The sequence below is a fragment of the Stegodyphus dumicola genome, chromosome 2 (assembly GCF_044657685.1).
Source record: "Stegodyphus dumicola isolate Sdum_Otavi_A_Nest chromosome 2, ASM4465768v1".
NCBI classification, from domain to species: domain Eukaryota; kingdom Metazoa; phylum Arthropoda; class Arachnida; order Araneae; family Eresidae; genus Stegodyphus; species Stegodyphus dumicola.
Window position 1 is genome coordinate 133,768,733 of NC_140769.1, and position 16,617 is coordinate 133,785,349.

A 16,617-nucleotide genomic window follows, 5' to 3' on the forward strand; every position below is an offset into this window, starting at 1 on the left:
TCAATGTGTACATGTTGGAATTTTACATGAATAGGTAACGTCTTGTTAGCACTAGTGATGCTCCATCTATTAAATATGAAGAGACTAGAGACCTTTTATCAAAATTTTCTTATATTTTCAGTAAATGTCATCTATTTTTAAATAAAATAGAAACTGAGTTTAATTTTGTGATGAAAACTAAATGGTTTTTTAAATTTCATTAAAATTTTGTGTATTTCACTATTATTTATGAATGAAAAATCAATAAGTAGAATATATTACAGGGTAATCATGTATGTTTTCTCCCCACATATTTAGCATCATTTCTAACTTTAAAAATGTGGCTGTTTTAATTTTTGCTATTTAACGTGAACATTTATATTGTAGCGTGTTTTTTAGCAAATAGGAAATTTTTTAATTTCACGCATCATTATCGTTATACTATCTTTTTAATCTATTAAATTACGTATAATTTTCCTTTATTTCAAGACTTAAAATAAATTTAGTTTATTATGAAATTTAAATATTTAATAAAATATTTATTTTTATATCTTTTATTATTATTGTTAGTCTTATTTATGTATTTGTTATTGTCATGGTCATATCTATTGCTTCCTTAACTATCGAAAATTAGGGGTCCCTTTGGAAACGATGGTGAAATTCAACCGATTAAAGGTAATATTTTGTTATACACTTTTTAGACTAAAAATATCTTAAGGATATATTTATGATGATGTTGTTGAACATGTTGAAAATTAATAAATTAATTTTTTTAAATGGATTAGGAATTGCAATATTCATTAAAAACAAATATTTATTAATACAGTCAAAAGTCGTTAATCCTGACTCGTTGGGACTTCGGCGATTCCGGATTATCGATTTTTCTGGATTATAGATCATCAGTTTAAATCTGGTAAGATGGCATGCAGAAATTATAAAATTAAAAATATGAAAGCGTAATTTATGAACTAAAGAACAATTATAATCTAAAGGGTACCAAAATTTACAAAAAAAAAAGCTCAATATTTATTTGTTTACTTTATTAAACATTTCTGTCAATGTAAGTTGTTTAAGTTGCTTCGTTTTATGTGATAATACTTTCTCTTCAATTCTCTAAACATAATTTCTTGTTCAGTTACAAAGTTCTGCTGTTCAAGTCCTATAATTGCTGTGTAGAGAATGCCGACTAATTTGTCAATCGAAATTTTTTCGTTTTCAATAAACTCTGTGTCGCTTTCTTACCTATCGGAAGCGAATTATAATGACGAGGAATTTGATTTAAATCATATCAAAGACGGAGTACATCGAAATGAAATACTAAATTTAGTAATGAATTATAAGCCAAATAAAATAAAATCATCTTCCCTGAAGATAAGGATAGTGCTGACAGATCAACTTCCAATTCATTGCACACTGCGGTGTCCGCCCGCCGCAGAGCAGTGTGAAATTGATAAACAGATTTCGGAATGGTTAGAGAAACAAAGGATATGCCTTTATCCATTTTTTGCAGCAATTCCACTTTTTGTTTAATGGACTTCGAAACATACTTTCACTTTCGAAACATACTTACTGTAGATCTTTTACATATTAGTAAACATATATCGGAAATTCTATTTGACATAATCAAAAGTTCAAGCTTACTTTTATAAAATTGCTCTAACGATCTGCAAAAAATAATAAGCCGGATCCTATTCGAAGATTAAGGAACAACGCAAACTGCAACATTAACTGAATTAGATAATTTTAACTTAGCTTATACCGTCTGTTATACATTAAACGCACAGACGTAAACGTATTATGCGCATGTGCACATAAAGTTTGTGGCTTTGAGATCCGGATTATGGGTGTCCGAATTAACGACTTTTGACTGTATAGTTGGGGTGGGCATAGCGTGGCTTGTGAGCCATGTGTAGCTAGCTGTCATAAAAATACAATATATGTATGAAGTACAGTAAACTAAAGCCACTCATAGTCCAAAAGAAAGTAATTTATTTATTTCATTTTGTTTTACAAAGTTATTAGTAAACTGATTAATGACCAAGTGTAGTTGCTTTATTTCTTGTTAATTAAAATTTTCATATAATCAAAAACGTAAAAAAAAACAACTGAAAAAAATATTGTGTTGATTCTATAAAGCTATTTTGTAAAGTTACAAGTTAGATTGGCTTCTAAATGCTTTACAAATTTTGTTCATCTTGGCAGTTGGCTGCCAAAAAATTGTTTGATGACTTATTAAATTAAGGCAGTTTGCATAAGCTCAGTTAAATGACGATTACTTAAAACAGATCCATGGTTTGATTTATTTAATTATGGCAAAGCACTCTAGGGCTATCTTCTTAAGCGGAGGCATGCCTTCATGAAGAGAAATTGGTTCATATGCATGTTGCACATTGAAAAAAAACCTGAAAACTCCCATGCAGCCTGCATGTTCACCAGGATTTGGACCCCAAACCGAACTACCAATGTTCAGTGACTACTGCTTGACTGCTGGTGGGACAAGACTGATGCTTACTTGTAACAAATTCAAGTGTTGAATACTGTTAAATACGAGAATAAAAAAATAACAAAAGCTTTAGAAGTGGATTTAATAATGGCACTATGGTACCAATACACTTGAAAAAGATTGTAAATCTGTATAGGGTATAAAAAGTAAAAGAAAAAAAAAATAATAATTAACCTGTAAAGTTTAAAAAAAATTAATCCTGTAAAGCAGTGGTGCCCAACCTTGTGCTCGTCGATCATTTTGTATGTGTTCGCCAGCCCAATTAGGTACTATGAACAAAAAATATTTTTTAAATAATTCATTTTTCTTAATTGTTAAAATATGGTGAGCATTTATAGTTATAAGAGATACCTTGCAAGATGTTATAAAATAATCGATTGCTGATTGATGAACTTGATAGCGAACATGGAATCTTATTGCATCATTCCGATGGTAGATGGCTCAGCAGAGGAAAAGTACTTCAACGATTTGTAGAACTTCTTTTGCCAATCAAGCAGTTTTTGGAATCCGGAAACGAAGGTTATAAAGAATTGGACGATAATAATTGGTTATCCGATGTGTATTTCTCATGGATATAACAGCTAAACTGAACAAACTGAACGAAGATCTCCAGGGAAAAGAAAAAACCTTTTTCAATTGACTGGGACTGTAACTGCTTTTCAGATTAAATTTGTGGATAAATCAGATGAAAGGAAAAAATTTCACCCATATTCAGAATTTATCAAGCCATATTAATAACCACAATGCAAATGAAACAGAGAAATACTCAGAAGACCTAAATGCACTGAAAAATAATTTTGAACTCTGCTTTTCTGATTTCCAGAAAGTTCAACCAATATTATTATTTATCTCAAACCCATTTGTCAAAATTAATATTTCAGATGTATCACATAGGAGTGGAAATATGTTTAACAAAAATGTTGATGTTTTGGAAATGTGCTCGCGAGAGGCCAAAGGTTGGGCACCACCGCTGTAAAGGGTTCAAATTAAGACACATTTAATTTTAATAGAGATGAAGAATTTTCAGTACTTGTCAATAATTTTCAGTAATTTTGTCAGATATGCATTTATAGATGGTATCACTCTCCAAGGGTTATGGATGTAAAATTCTATGCTGTAGGATGGCCTTTCACACAAGAAAATTTGTGCAAGCTCTTGACGGATCTGATTTTGGGTTGGATGTATGCTCGAGGAAAAGAAATCAAAGTACAATATGAGTGTGTCATTTTAAAGTTATAATGCAAATGTACCATTTTTCATGGCATTTTGGGGAATTTCAGGGCCAAATTCATAATACTAGGTGAATTAAAGGAAAAGTCTGCTGAATTTTTTAGTTATTATTATTTGTGGTAGAACCTAAATTCTGATGTTCTGTTAGAAGAACAGAAAATGCATGTAATGCTTCAGATACATTTGATATCGCCCAGAATTTTACACAAATTGAAAATTATTTAAAAGTTGGTTCAATATCCAGATTGATGAGAAATTTATGACAATTGGTAGTTCTGTGAATTTCTAATAAATATAGCGACCGTCACAGCTTTTATTTGTTACCTTTAGAAAATTTCAAGAATCCGTCAAGTTTGAGAACAGCAGATATACAGCTTGCTTGCGTGGAATGAGCATGCAGGAGAATTACAGTATCATTTAGGTAGAAGAAAAAGATTTGAGTTGCTGTGATAAAGATTCAAAAAGAATCCAAAGTTTCATGAGCATTAGAAAGCAGCAATAGATCATAGTTTACAAAAAGGTATCACAGAAGAATTGGAGTATTTAAAAATTGAAAAAATGTACTTTTTACTGCATTAAGCTACAATTAGAGAAAACAAAGCTACCCTAAAACTTAACATGGCCATTGACGTATTATCACATGCTGAAGGTAAACTGTTATTGAATGACTGTTAGAATCGGGTGTTTCTATTCATTTGAAACCCCTTTCACTACTATTAAAATGATATAAATAAGAATTTGTGGCTTTTGGAAAATATAAATGCGAGTCTCGAAATTTTCCTGTATTGTAACATGTACCTCTTACTGACATGGAGTTTGGTCACCCATTATATAGTGTCCTAGGTTATTTTTGTTCAGTTATGTTCTTTGCATAACTTTTGTCTTATGTCTACTTAATCTTCTAAAATATTTAATACTTTAAAAGTACAGCATTCTTAAATGAATAACCCAAAGTCTAATTTTTTTTTAATCGCATTGTAAATGAGTGACTATTTGTTATACTATTATATTTACTATTCGTGAGTAGTATATGTTATGTATTTTTTAAACACTCTTTGTTATAATTCTGATTATTAAAAATCAAATTGACAAAATGATATTTTCTTATATATCATATGAAAATAGTTGTAATAGAAGATAATTATAATAATCTGAGTGACGATAAAAGTGGTAGTTTCTGATAATGACTTTTGTTTGATAACAAAGACGAGTTCTTCTTTAAAAAAAGCACAAAGTTGAGAAAGATAAATTTTAAGACTCTCAAAAGTGATAGAAAAAGTATTGTAAAAACTTTTTGGTCTAAGAGCCAAGAGCATTTCTAAAGTAATTAAAGCTGTTTTGAAAATAATTGGCAGTAGTGTCATTGAAACTGTGATGTAGAAAATGAACATATATCAAAGTGAAATGCCAAAAGAAAAATTTTAAGTAATTCTTTTGGCAGTAGTTTTCTGTTCTTTATAAATAAATCATGCAGTTGTTCATAGTATATGAAATAAACTAATATTATTAGGAAAAATAAGACATTTTTATTTTTTTAAAAAGGCATTTAGATTTATAACATAAGAATAAATGTGGGCCACCCACATGGGAAAGTGATTAGTGACTGTGCTGTACCAAAAGGCTCGAGTTAGAATCCCAAAGAAGGCATAGAAGTAATGTTTGCCCCTTCATAGGAGGCAATGTTATCCCACCTATTAGGTGCTCCTATAATAAAGAGACAACCGATTCTGGCCTTAGTAGTAATTTTCAACCTTCAAATTTGGCTAACTTGTCAAAAGACTAGAGCCACAAAATACCGACATTTCACCTAGGTACTATTTCTCATAATGGAATAAGCTAAGTGATAAATAAACTTCATTGAAAATTACTTGGAAACCCTCTTTGCTTAGGTGGATATTGTATATCTTTTCATACTTAATATGATCAGTTTCTTCAAATTTAGCTTGTTTTAATGTGGGTTAAAGCATTTAACTTCTTGAGTACAGTCAAAAGTCGTTAATTCGGACACCCATAATCCGGACCTCAAAGCTAAAAACTTTCTGCGCATGCGCCGCATTGGCACGCGCGCACAGGCGTTTTAGACTTGACTACTGCGCATATGCATGTGCGCAAGTGCAGAATACGTTTTCGCCTGCGCATTTAATGTATAACGGACGGTGTAAGCTAAAATTATCTATTTCAGTTAATGTTAATGATTGCGTTGTTCCTTAATCTTCAAATTGGATCCTGCTTATTATTTTTTGCAGACTGTAAGAGCAATTTTATTAAAAGTAGACTTGAACTTTCGATTATGTCAAATAGAATTTCCGATGCTGGAACTTCCAAAGGATCTACAAAACGAAAGTATGTTTCGATGTGCAACAAACAAAAAGTGGAATTGCTGCAAAAAATGGATAAAGGCATGAAGAATGTGACAGAGAGGTTAGTGAAAACGAAAAAATTTCGATTGACAAGTTAGTCGGTATTCTCAGCACAGCAATTAACGGGACCTGAACAGCGGGACTTTGTAACTGAACAAGAAATTATGTCTGTTTATAGAATTAAAGAAAAAGTATTATCACATAAAATGAAGCAACTTAAACAACTTACATTGAAAGAAATGTTTAATAAAGTAAACAAATAAATATTAAGCTTTTTTTTTTTTTTTTTTCAATATTCATAACTTAATTAAGATTGAGAAACTTTTTGATTAAGGAATAGACCTTTTTTTTTATCAAGGAATAGGCAGTAATACTTTTCATACAATTATTATTTTTCCATGATGTCTACAAGTCAGATTTATAGATTAATTTTGGTATTAAAATTATTTTATAGGTTTTATCAGAGGATTTCACAGTTATCACTGGTGCGCTGAAGAAATCACGTAATCAGCTTATGGAAGTAAGTATTAGTTATAAAAATTAATATTCTCTGTAGTAATAATTTAAAATACAAGATAATTCTAAATGAATGGTTCAAGAAGGAAACACCTGTAACTGCTGTAAGGAATTTATGCCACTAATATAATATGGAAAGTTAACAGTTCATATTTCCAGAGGAATTCACAGATGTTCAATACAGGCACTATTTGTAAAGTGGCAGACATCCATATGACAGTGTAGCTGCCTTATACTTACCAACATACCCTGATCAATTGATTGACTCTGTTGCCTATTCACTGGTTAACCCTTTAAAGGTAATTTTTTAACTTCCTAAGAATTGCTAATTTTACTGCACCGAAAGCTGTAATCTTAAGTTTCTAGTGTTTTCTTTCGATTCTAAATGGGAGTACTACCCAATGAATGCTCAATACAGAGTTGCCAACTCTCCCGATTTAGGCGGGAGACTCCCGATTTTCGACCGATCTCTCACCAACCTGATTTACAATATATTTCTCCCGACTTTTTCTTATTCTTAAAATTTCTCACGATTTTTATGGAACTTGGCTTAATACTTTGTTATATGAACAAAAGTGATTTTGGACGTCTGAAAGCAATTGAATTTTCTCTAGATTATATCTAAAACAAAACCTTACGAATCAGATAACTTCTGCTTTGTGAGTGAGAGCATTATACGTATCCCAGAAACGTCGTTCTCCTTTTCTCCAATGGGCATCGAATTCCACTGCGTGTCAGCTGGCATATGTTAGCCAATGAGGACAAGGCAAGCTGTTATTTGGATGTTCTTTAGTTATTTCGTTCAATTTGTCCTGAGTTGTGTGAGTGCACGTGCCTTCGGGAAATAGTTTTAGAAATTATCATCTTTTGTTATGTCTGCGAGAATGAAATACTCATGTACGTTTCAAAAATCGTACAGAGTTGACTTTCCTTCCATTATTTCAAGGAAGTGTAATAAATTTGCGATGTGCACCGCCTGTCGTTGCGATTTTTCGATTTCGTAATGTGGAAGGGCGGATGTTCTCAAACATGTGCGAACACAAAAACACAAGGATAACATGAGTCGTTTTGAAAAAATAAAATTTTCTTCGGAAACAAAGGACCAAAAAGTTATTAATGCAGAATGTCTGTTCTCTGCCTTTTTACTGGAGCACAACCTGCCACTGAATGCATCGGATCACGCTGCAGCTTTATTTAGAAAAATGTTTCCCGATAGTGAAATTGCTAAGAAATACTCAAGTGCAAGAACCAAAACAGGTGCAATTGTTAAAGAAATGGGTTTGAAAAATAAATCTTCAGTTATTGATTGCACTAAAACAGCTCCGTTCTGCCTCTCTACGGATGGAAGCAATAATACCGATTCAAAACTGTATCCAATTGTTGTTACTTTTTTTAATCCAGATTCTTCAGAAATTGAGTGCAGTTTACTTTCTGTCCCCACTTCAGAAGGACATTTGACAGGCTTTAATATACCACAGCTAATTATTAAACTTTAAAAGAAAATGCAGGCCCTCTGTATAATTGCTTAGCACTTGGTGCCGATAATGCACCAGTATTGGTAAGCTTGAAGACTGGTGTTGCAGGCATCTTAAGAAAGGAAAATTCAGATTTGCAGATTATGAGGTGCACCTGTCACCTCTTAAATTTAGCAGCTGAAAAGGGGGAAGCTTCTTTACCAGTAAATGTGGATGAACACATTGTTGATATTTATTATTATCTTGAAAGGAGTTCTAAAAGGAAGGAAAAATTGAAACAGTTCCAACAGCTGCATAACAGCAGTTTACAATTAGAAAACTTGAATGAAGTTATGAAATCAGCTAGGATTGACACCCAGTGGAGTTTAATTGGAAAACTGAAAGGTGCTGATGGAATTTTAAAATATAGTCAACTGTCTAGAATTGTGTTGGCCATCTTGACAGTTCCCCATAGTAGTGCAGAGTGTGAGAGGATTTTCAGTGTTGTTGCGTAAACGAGGACTAAATTTAGATCTAATATTAGTGATGATACATTAGAACTTTTATTAGCAAAAGCAGGCCTACGTGGCAATTGCAGTGAACAAAATTAGGAAGTTACTTTCTTAAAGAAAGCAAAATCTGCCACTGTTTATAACATTTGTATGAAAACTGATTAAAGTGTCTTTTTTTTTTTTTCCCCTTAAACGATGCAAGTAATAAAAATGTTTTTTATTTGTAAGGTATTTTTGTGTTGCTTGCATTTAAGAATTAGTTACTATTTAAAGTTAATTCATTATTAAAAACCATATTTTTATCAATTAAAAAGTCTTTTTAACATTGTGAAAAATCTCCTGATTTCTTAAAAAAATCTCCTGATTTTTGAGTGTCATAGGTTGGCAAGTATGTCAATATTTTGCTGTTATGAAATTAATATACCTCATTCCAGGTATCGTGTTTAAAGATTCATAAATTGTATTGGAGGGGCAGAAAACATTCAAAATCAGCAAATATATGATGTATACATGCTGAATCTTATGTATTTACTGCATTTCAATCAGCACTGATAATTAAAAGTGCATTATTTATACAATTTTAAGACTGGTATATAAAATATACCAGCGCCCACACTGAGGGTACCACGCCAATAGATGACAGCACCAGACTTCTCCTTTTCTACTGTGTGAGATGACAGAATTTCCATGTACTATAATTGTTTGTGATGTAATAATTTGTCTATGATTAATGTACAAGTTTAGGATTCAATAATATATTCATGGAGGATGGGGAGTTTACTGACTCTGTGCTAAGAATGAATATAAGTATTTTAGTTTTTTATTCTTTGCTTACTCCTGTTGATTTTCTCATTTGTCTCTGTTTAGCTAAAATTTTAATTTCACCACTTCACTCTTTCCCCAGATAAAGACTCATCGATTTCAAAATTGACATCTACCATCTAAACGTTACACAATTGTAGGCGTTAAATGAGGCATTTTAGCCCTTAAAGACACCTGTTGCTTCATGTTTTTCAAGATCCTAGAATGCAGCAAAAATGATAAAAAGCTATTGACAGCTAATTTGTCATGCGATCTTTGCAAAGAGGCTGTGATAAAATCACACAAAAGGAAAGCTCTTTTACAAGCATGAGAAATAGAAATGCACTTTAGGTCTGTCTCTTAGTGGAATGGAAATCCCCCCTGATTTCAAAGCATGCTTTTATGCTTGAGGGTATTGTCTTTGTTAATTTCAAAGGAGAAACTAAAGAACGCAAGAAAAATTTTACCCTTGGGTTAGGATGCAAGTTTTCAAAATAAGTGTCGTAGTTGGTGAAAGTAAGGAAAATATTTAAAGCCAGTTTTTAGATGCAAAGCATTTATCTTTGGAAAAGAAAAAAAAAAAAAAGGGGGGGGGGCCAAATGTTTATTTATTAATTTTTTAAGTTTTGATAAAGCATGCCCTTTTTATATATGATCTAAAGCATAAAGTATAATAACTTCAAAAATGCAGAACAATTTTTCAGCTGAGTCGTAGTGTTTCATTTCACAATTTTATAATTTTTTGCCCGAGTTACATCTCCTTGTAACATTGTAATAATTCAATTGCAGTATAATACGCTTTATACATGCAGTCTTAAATTAGCTAGCTAATTTTTTTTCATAAAATCGTAATATTGAATTTAAATCGCTTTCAAAGGCTTTTTACCCATATTTTACATCAGTATGTTCACCTGGGTGGCATCATCAAAGTGCATATAAACATAAATTTTATTTCCAAAATTTTTAATTTCTAACGAAATTTTAAAAGTTTTTAACTTCAGACTTGTATATTGAAGCACCACTCTCTGTAGATGCACATCAAAAGTATGCAAAAATAGGTTAAAAAAAATATAAATAATTATCAGCTATCTGGGGAAGTGTCTTAGAGGGGGGACCGGATAGAATATATCCCGGCTCTCAAAATTCAGGATTTCGCTCTAGATTTTTTTAAAGTCCTCATTTCATAGATTACAATTCATGTAAAATTTTACCTTAATTTTAATTATTTTATATGTTGCCCCTCAAAGGGTTGAGTACTATGGAAGTGGTGGCCTTTTTTTTTGCATAGGGAAAAAATTCATATCATGATGTCTGGAGATTTGAAAGGTTAAATATCACATCACTCAAGTCAGCATGCTGAATCAAGTGTTCTGAAAAAATGCTGGTTGAAATAATCATAAATGTATCCAGAATATGGCAGAGGACCAACGTTGCAAAGAGTTAACTTGCAGAGACATTAGGTATTTTTTTGGAAGCAGGCAAGATGAAAAAGAGCGATCGCCTTCACCAGGAATCGAAGCATGAACCTCTGGAATACCGGCCCAGCATGAAGACCACTACACCACCAAGGCATGCTAGGAAGTCTGGAGAAATACCGTATATACTCCCCGTTTTAAAGGGCGACTGGGGTTTTTAGGAGACCCAATTACCAAGTCCTGGGTGAGGAGAATTATCATCCAACACCCTTTTTAGTTTGGGCACCACTGTAGAGACATTAGGTATTTTTTTGGAAGCAGGCAAGATGAAAAATGAGCAATCGCCTTCGCCGGGAATCAAACTACAAACCTCTGGAATACCAGAGACCACTACACCACGAAGGCATGCTAGGAAGGTGGGATAAATACCTTATAAACTTAATTAGTAATAATCAAATTATTTCCTTTTTGTTTATGTTCTGCTGCTGATTTAATTCTTGGCTACATTTTACAATATCCATCACTTACTGGTGTGATTCTTATGCTGTGCCAATGTTATGCCATTGTTGGTTATATGCAGTGTTGATCATATGCCGGCTAATTCGTAGAAGGTGACAGATGTACATTACTCCTCTTAATCATTATTACATCATCATCAAGATTTCTATTTTATTGTGTTGATCATATGCCAGTATCTAGTGTTGGTCTTGTGAAGATAGTTCTGTATATCTATGTCTATTTAATCTGAAACCTGTTCAAGATGAATCAACCCTTTAGACGACATGAACCCTGTAATCAGAGGCAGTTTCTGATGGTAAACTATTTGGGCCCCCTCTGAAGTGTAATAAATAATTAAACATGCATAATTACTTACTATTTTTTATATTTTAATTAAATTGTGATTTAATACTTTTATTTCCTCTTGATATACATAAAAATTAAAATTATATAAAGCTGAATATTTTATAAGAAGAAAACATCAAACTGTTAAAACATTTATGGAATATTTTTAAATTAAAATAGGTGATCGTTAAATTAAATGACTAAGAAGGTTTAAAAAATTTTCCACTGACTTCTTTCTAGAACAATTATCAAACACTTTTGAAGTATATCAGTGTTATTTAATACTTCTTTCTTTGTATATAGTAGAGCTAAGCCATTTCATTTTGTTATGACATCATACAGCTTTAATATCCTTTTTACCATTTCAAAGACAGAAGTATCTCTGGATGCTTTTGGAAACTAGAATAGTCCAAAATAATCTTTTTTTTTTTTTTTTTTTTTTTTTTTTTTTTTTTTTTTTAAATATAATCTCAATATTAGGATTGTTGATGACATTTCTCTAGCAGCATGGTATGCTTGTGTGAAACTTCATGCATAATTCTGCAGTGGCTCACATTTGTTTTCAGATGCTTGTATTTCAGAAATTTATTTGCCTAGATCTTGTACTAAATATTGAAGTGTAGACTTCATTTTTTTTTTTTTTTTTTTTTTTTAAATCTTGATCATTGTAAAATAAACATCAAAATATTCATTGTAGTAAAATTTGTTCAAAACATTATTGATTAGTAACTCGCATAATGATTCAGATATTCCAAATTTTTGCTGAAATGTTTTGGTAGATAATGTTTCTTGTTATATTTTTTTTTGTTTTGTTTTAAATAAAAATACAACACAAGAATTATTGTCTGCATTTGGAAATTATTATTTGCTTAGCAAAGTATGTTAACATTTCCATATCTAAAGGGAACATGGCAAGATGCTGCAAATCAATAACCAATTCTGTAAGAAATTTAATTCCTATTTTTAAAGATGGTAAGTTGTCTAAAAGTTTTTCACTATTTTATCATTGTCAGACTTCAACTGCATGACTTCTTAAACTGTTATCCGTTTTGTGATATATTCATGAGTATTTTTCTTTATCAAATTTGGTGCAGAAATAATGAAGTACGATTACAGATATTTTTACATATTTTGCTTACTATAGCTAGTTTTCTTATTGAAGCTGCCATTTTGAAATTCAGCATCTTTTCTGCATTTGGAAATGTGTACTCTTCAGTGTTGTCAAATGAAAACTGGCAGTTTACACTGTCATGTGTGTGTGTGTGTGTATTTGTGAAATAAATTCATTATAGCAGTCACAGACTTGTTTTCTTTTTGTACCATTTATTTTGAATTATCTGTATGTGCAATTTTTATATATAGATCCTAAGCATTTAGTTGCATTTTTGAATATTATGAATATGTAGCTTGAAGAATTTTTAGTGTTTTTGTATTTAGTTCTTCATTTTTAACACATGCTTATAATTTATTGTAAATTAATATAGGTTAATGAAGATAATACTAAGATACGTCGACGAGTTGAGAAACCAGTGCCTGATGATTTTTCCAGAAGAAGTGAAGAAATAGACGAAAAAACTCTTTATGTGGTAAATGTCTATATCTCTTATATGGCTAAGATAAATAAGAATGATTAGCATTTTTTAATTAAAAATTATGTTATATAGACAACAGCCATTGAAACTGATTAAACCCCCAATAACTTTCTCCCAGTAAAACTGAATTTTTATGTCATCTAATATCCCAATTAATTGCTAAACTTTCTGGTTTGTAACTTATCTGAATTAAGATTATTATTATCAGAAGAAATAAATAGTGAAGATTTCATGCCTTAATAATTTTCAACATAATTTTTTTTGATTAATTTTTATTTAATCTGAGTTGTGTTAATCTACTAGGTAAGATTTACAGAACTAATGTTGTTTCAGGTCAACAAGTGGTACATTTTCTGAGTTTATCCAGTGATTATGTACATGCATATTAATTAATAATTTATTAATCTATCTTATTAAAAGTGCAGTGAAAAAAATATTTTTGTATATACTTGTGATTCAATCAATATAAAATTTTAAGAAAATTCCAAAATATGGAAATAGGGAAGGAAAGCTTAGAATTTGTCAATTTTGAATTTTTTTAAGCTTTGATCCGAGTTGAAAAATCCTCTTGGTTTTTCATGTTTAAGGTTGGCTACTATGTATGTGTATGTCACCCAGGGTAACATTCTTTATATAATATATATAAAAAATAATCCAACGTGCTATATTAATATAGCTGACTATGGTATATATTTAATTTATTTTCGATAGCTTTGCATAAAGCCATTTTATAAAACTGAAAGTGTTATCTCTGGATATACATGTAAAATTTTACTGTGCACATTTTTGCACCTGTTGTAATAGCAAAGCTTTTTTCACAGCATTCATTCCCTTTCTGTCAGGTTCAAATAAATAGCATGTAAATATTGCTAACTGTGTTAACCCGTGAGAACTTGCATCGGGTATGACATGCCCGATCCATTTTCATTGTGTTTTTGTTACTTTCTTATCGGATTAAGCCAGAATTTCGTGTAGCTGTATTCAAGATCACTTTCTTTCAGCAGGGGAAAAACAAGTTCAGCTCTAAAAATGTATTTTAAGAAACAGGTGTCGAAGTATGTCATACCAGCGCTAGTCATTGCGTCAGTCAGATCTTTCCTTTTTTCTGTCAGTTTAGTGAGTTAAGATGCACTATTTGAATTATGACGAAGAAAATGAATATATTTGATATCTTATCGAGACTGTTTCTAGTGATGATGATCCTTTATCTGATGATACTGTTGCCTTGTTTCTAGTGATGATGCTCCTTTATCTGAGGATACTGTTGCCTTGTTTCTAGTGATGATGATAGTGTTGCCTCTGAGGATGGTGAATACTGTAACAATCATGATTCTTCTACTGAATTTGAGACTGAAACAGATGAAAGTTCACTGTCAACAACCGATTTTTATATTGGTAAAGATAAAGTTAAAAAATGGCAGAACAAAAATTACCGGCAAAATGTTAGGAAGCCTACAAGGAATATAATTAAGATTCCAGCTTTTGCTTCTCCCGTAGAGGCATGGAATGTTATCTTCAATAGCAACACGCTAAATATGATGGTGCAGTGCACAAACATTTATATCAAATCGATTTAAGAGCGTTTTACTCGAGAGCGAGATGCAAAGAAGACAGATAAAATCGAAATAAAAACATTCTCATATGAAACTTGTAAATCATTGCATACTGATTTGAAGGATTTGTATGCCTTAGATGGAACCGGCATTGACATATTTCCTGAAACCATGAATCACACTGGATTCCTCTTTTTGGTAAGATGTCTGTGCTTTGACAATATCAGTCATCATCAAAGTAGAAGAGAGACAGATAATTGGCTCCTATCAGATTTTCTGAAACATTTGTTGCAAATTGTAAAAATGCATATCACTGTTAGAGAACTTGTCACAATTGATGAAAAACTGGAACCTTCTTGGGGTTGGTGCAGATTCAGGCAGTATATGCCCAAAAGGCCTGCCAAGTATGGCATCAAGATATTTGCACTAGTAGCATTTTATACCTGGAAGTATTTATATGTAGAGTATTTTATACCTGGAATTTGGACATTTATGCCAGTCAACAACCCAATGGGCCCTTCAAAATAGACTGTAGTTTGAAAGCCATTGTGATGCAGTTAGTGAGACAGCTTTTCAATTCTGGACACAACTTTACAACTGACAACTTGTATACAGGGTATGAGCTAGCACAAGAACTTTTAAAAAATAAAATTACAATGGTTGGAACACTTAGACAAAATAAAAGAGAAATACTTTATTATTTATTAGAGAAATACCCAAATTTTTGGTGAAAAAGGAGTTGTACTCTTCAGTCTTTGGATTTAAAAAAGAAACAACAATTATTTTGTATTCTGCAAAAAAGAACAAGAATGTAGTAATGTTATCTACAATGCCTACTGATGATAAAATAGACAAAACCACCACGGAATTGGGGGGGGGGGGAAACAGATGTCATCATGTGTTATAATCTTACGAAAAAAGCTGTGAACGTTGTCGATGAAATGGCTGCAGCATACACTACAGCAAGAATATCAAATTACTGGCCAATGGTTATTTTATTTTCCATGTTGAATGTGGCTCTGATTAATGCCAGGATTTTGTTAATGTCCACGAAACATCCTCCCGCACAGTTAGGAAACAGACATTTCGTTTTGAAAACACCAGGACTTGTTCACCCAAAACCAACACAAAAACCATAAACCTGAAAGCACTTCTAAGGAACTGGAAATTGCTAATAGTGAACCGTCTAAAAGAAAAACTCGAAGCAAATTATAAACGATGTGTATTTTGGCATGTAATAAGGTCAGAAAGTCAAGGTTTATGTGCCAAAAATGTGAAAAAAGTCTCTATGGTAGACATCAGTATGTAGTTTGTCAAAATTGTCTTTAAACATGTAAGTATGCATAATTAAATTCACTAAAATTTAATGTATTATTTTGTAAGATTTAATTATGTAAGGTTTGCTTATAAACAGTATTAATTGATATTTAAATAGCAGAAATGGGCTAGCCTATATTTTAAGATGCCCCTTAGATTATTGCCAAGTTGTTGCTTCATTTATGGTAACCTGAGTCGTTGAATGTTACGGAAACCCTATTATAAAGTGATTGCGGTGAATTCGACCGATGGGAAAATATTTGTAAGGGCTTATTTCTGCATTGGATGTCAGTTAAGAACTACCTTGTGTATTGTGTGCTTTGCATCGTAAAATGGCTGCCAGTGATAAACTGGGTGTTTGGTGGTATAGAACGAAAGAGCAAAATTTTTTTGGGTGGGGGGAAGTGGTTGAGAATAGAAGAAAAAAGCTTTGTAATTCAACAGAATTACAAGTGTCCTGTTTATACGAAAGAAATGCATATGGTCAAATATAAAGATCATTCAAATGGATTTGTTACAAGTAAAGTTCAAATGCTCATCAT

General features: G+C 31.7%; 1 protein-coding gene across 3 annotated transcripts in view; it reads left to right on the forward strand.

Moving 5' to 3' along the window:
• Nucleotides 1-16,617, forward strand: part of LOC146998582 (lupus La protein homolog) — a 62,648-nt gene that overhangs the window by 14,551 nt on the left and 31,480 nt on the right. For 2 of the 3 annotated variants that reach the window (XM_085811137.1, XM_085811136.1), the window contains 3 exons: nucleotides 614-654; nucleotides 6,527-6,592; nucleotides 13,098-13,199. In XM_085811137.1, coding sequence (XP_085667263.1) covers nucleotides 614-654; nucleotides 6,527-6,592; nucleotides 13,098-13,199 — 209 coding nt within the window. The remainder of the gene's footprint in view (nucleotides 1-613; nucleotides 655-6,526; nucleotides 6,593-13,097; nucleotides 13,200-16,617) is intronic. The other variant, XM_085811138.1, reaches the window with a different exon arrangement.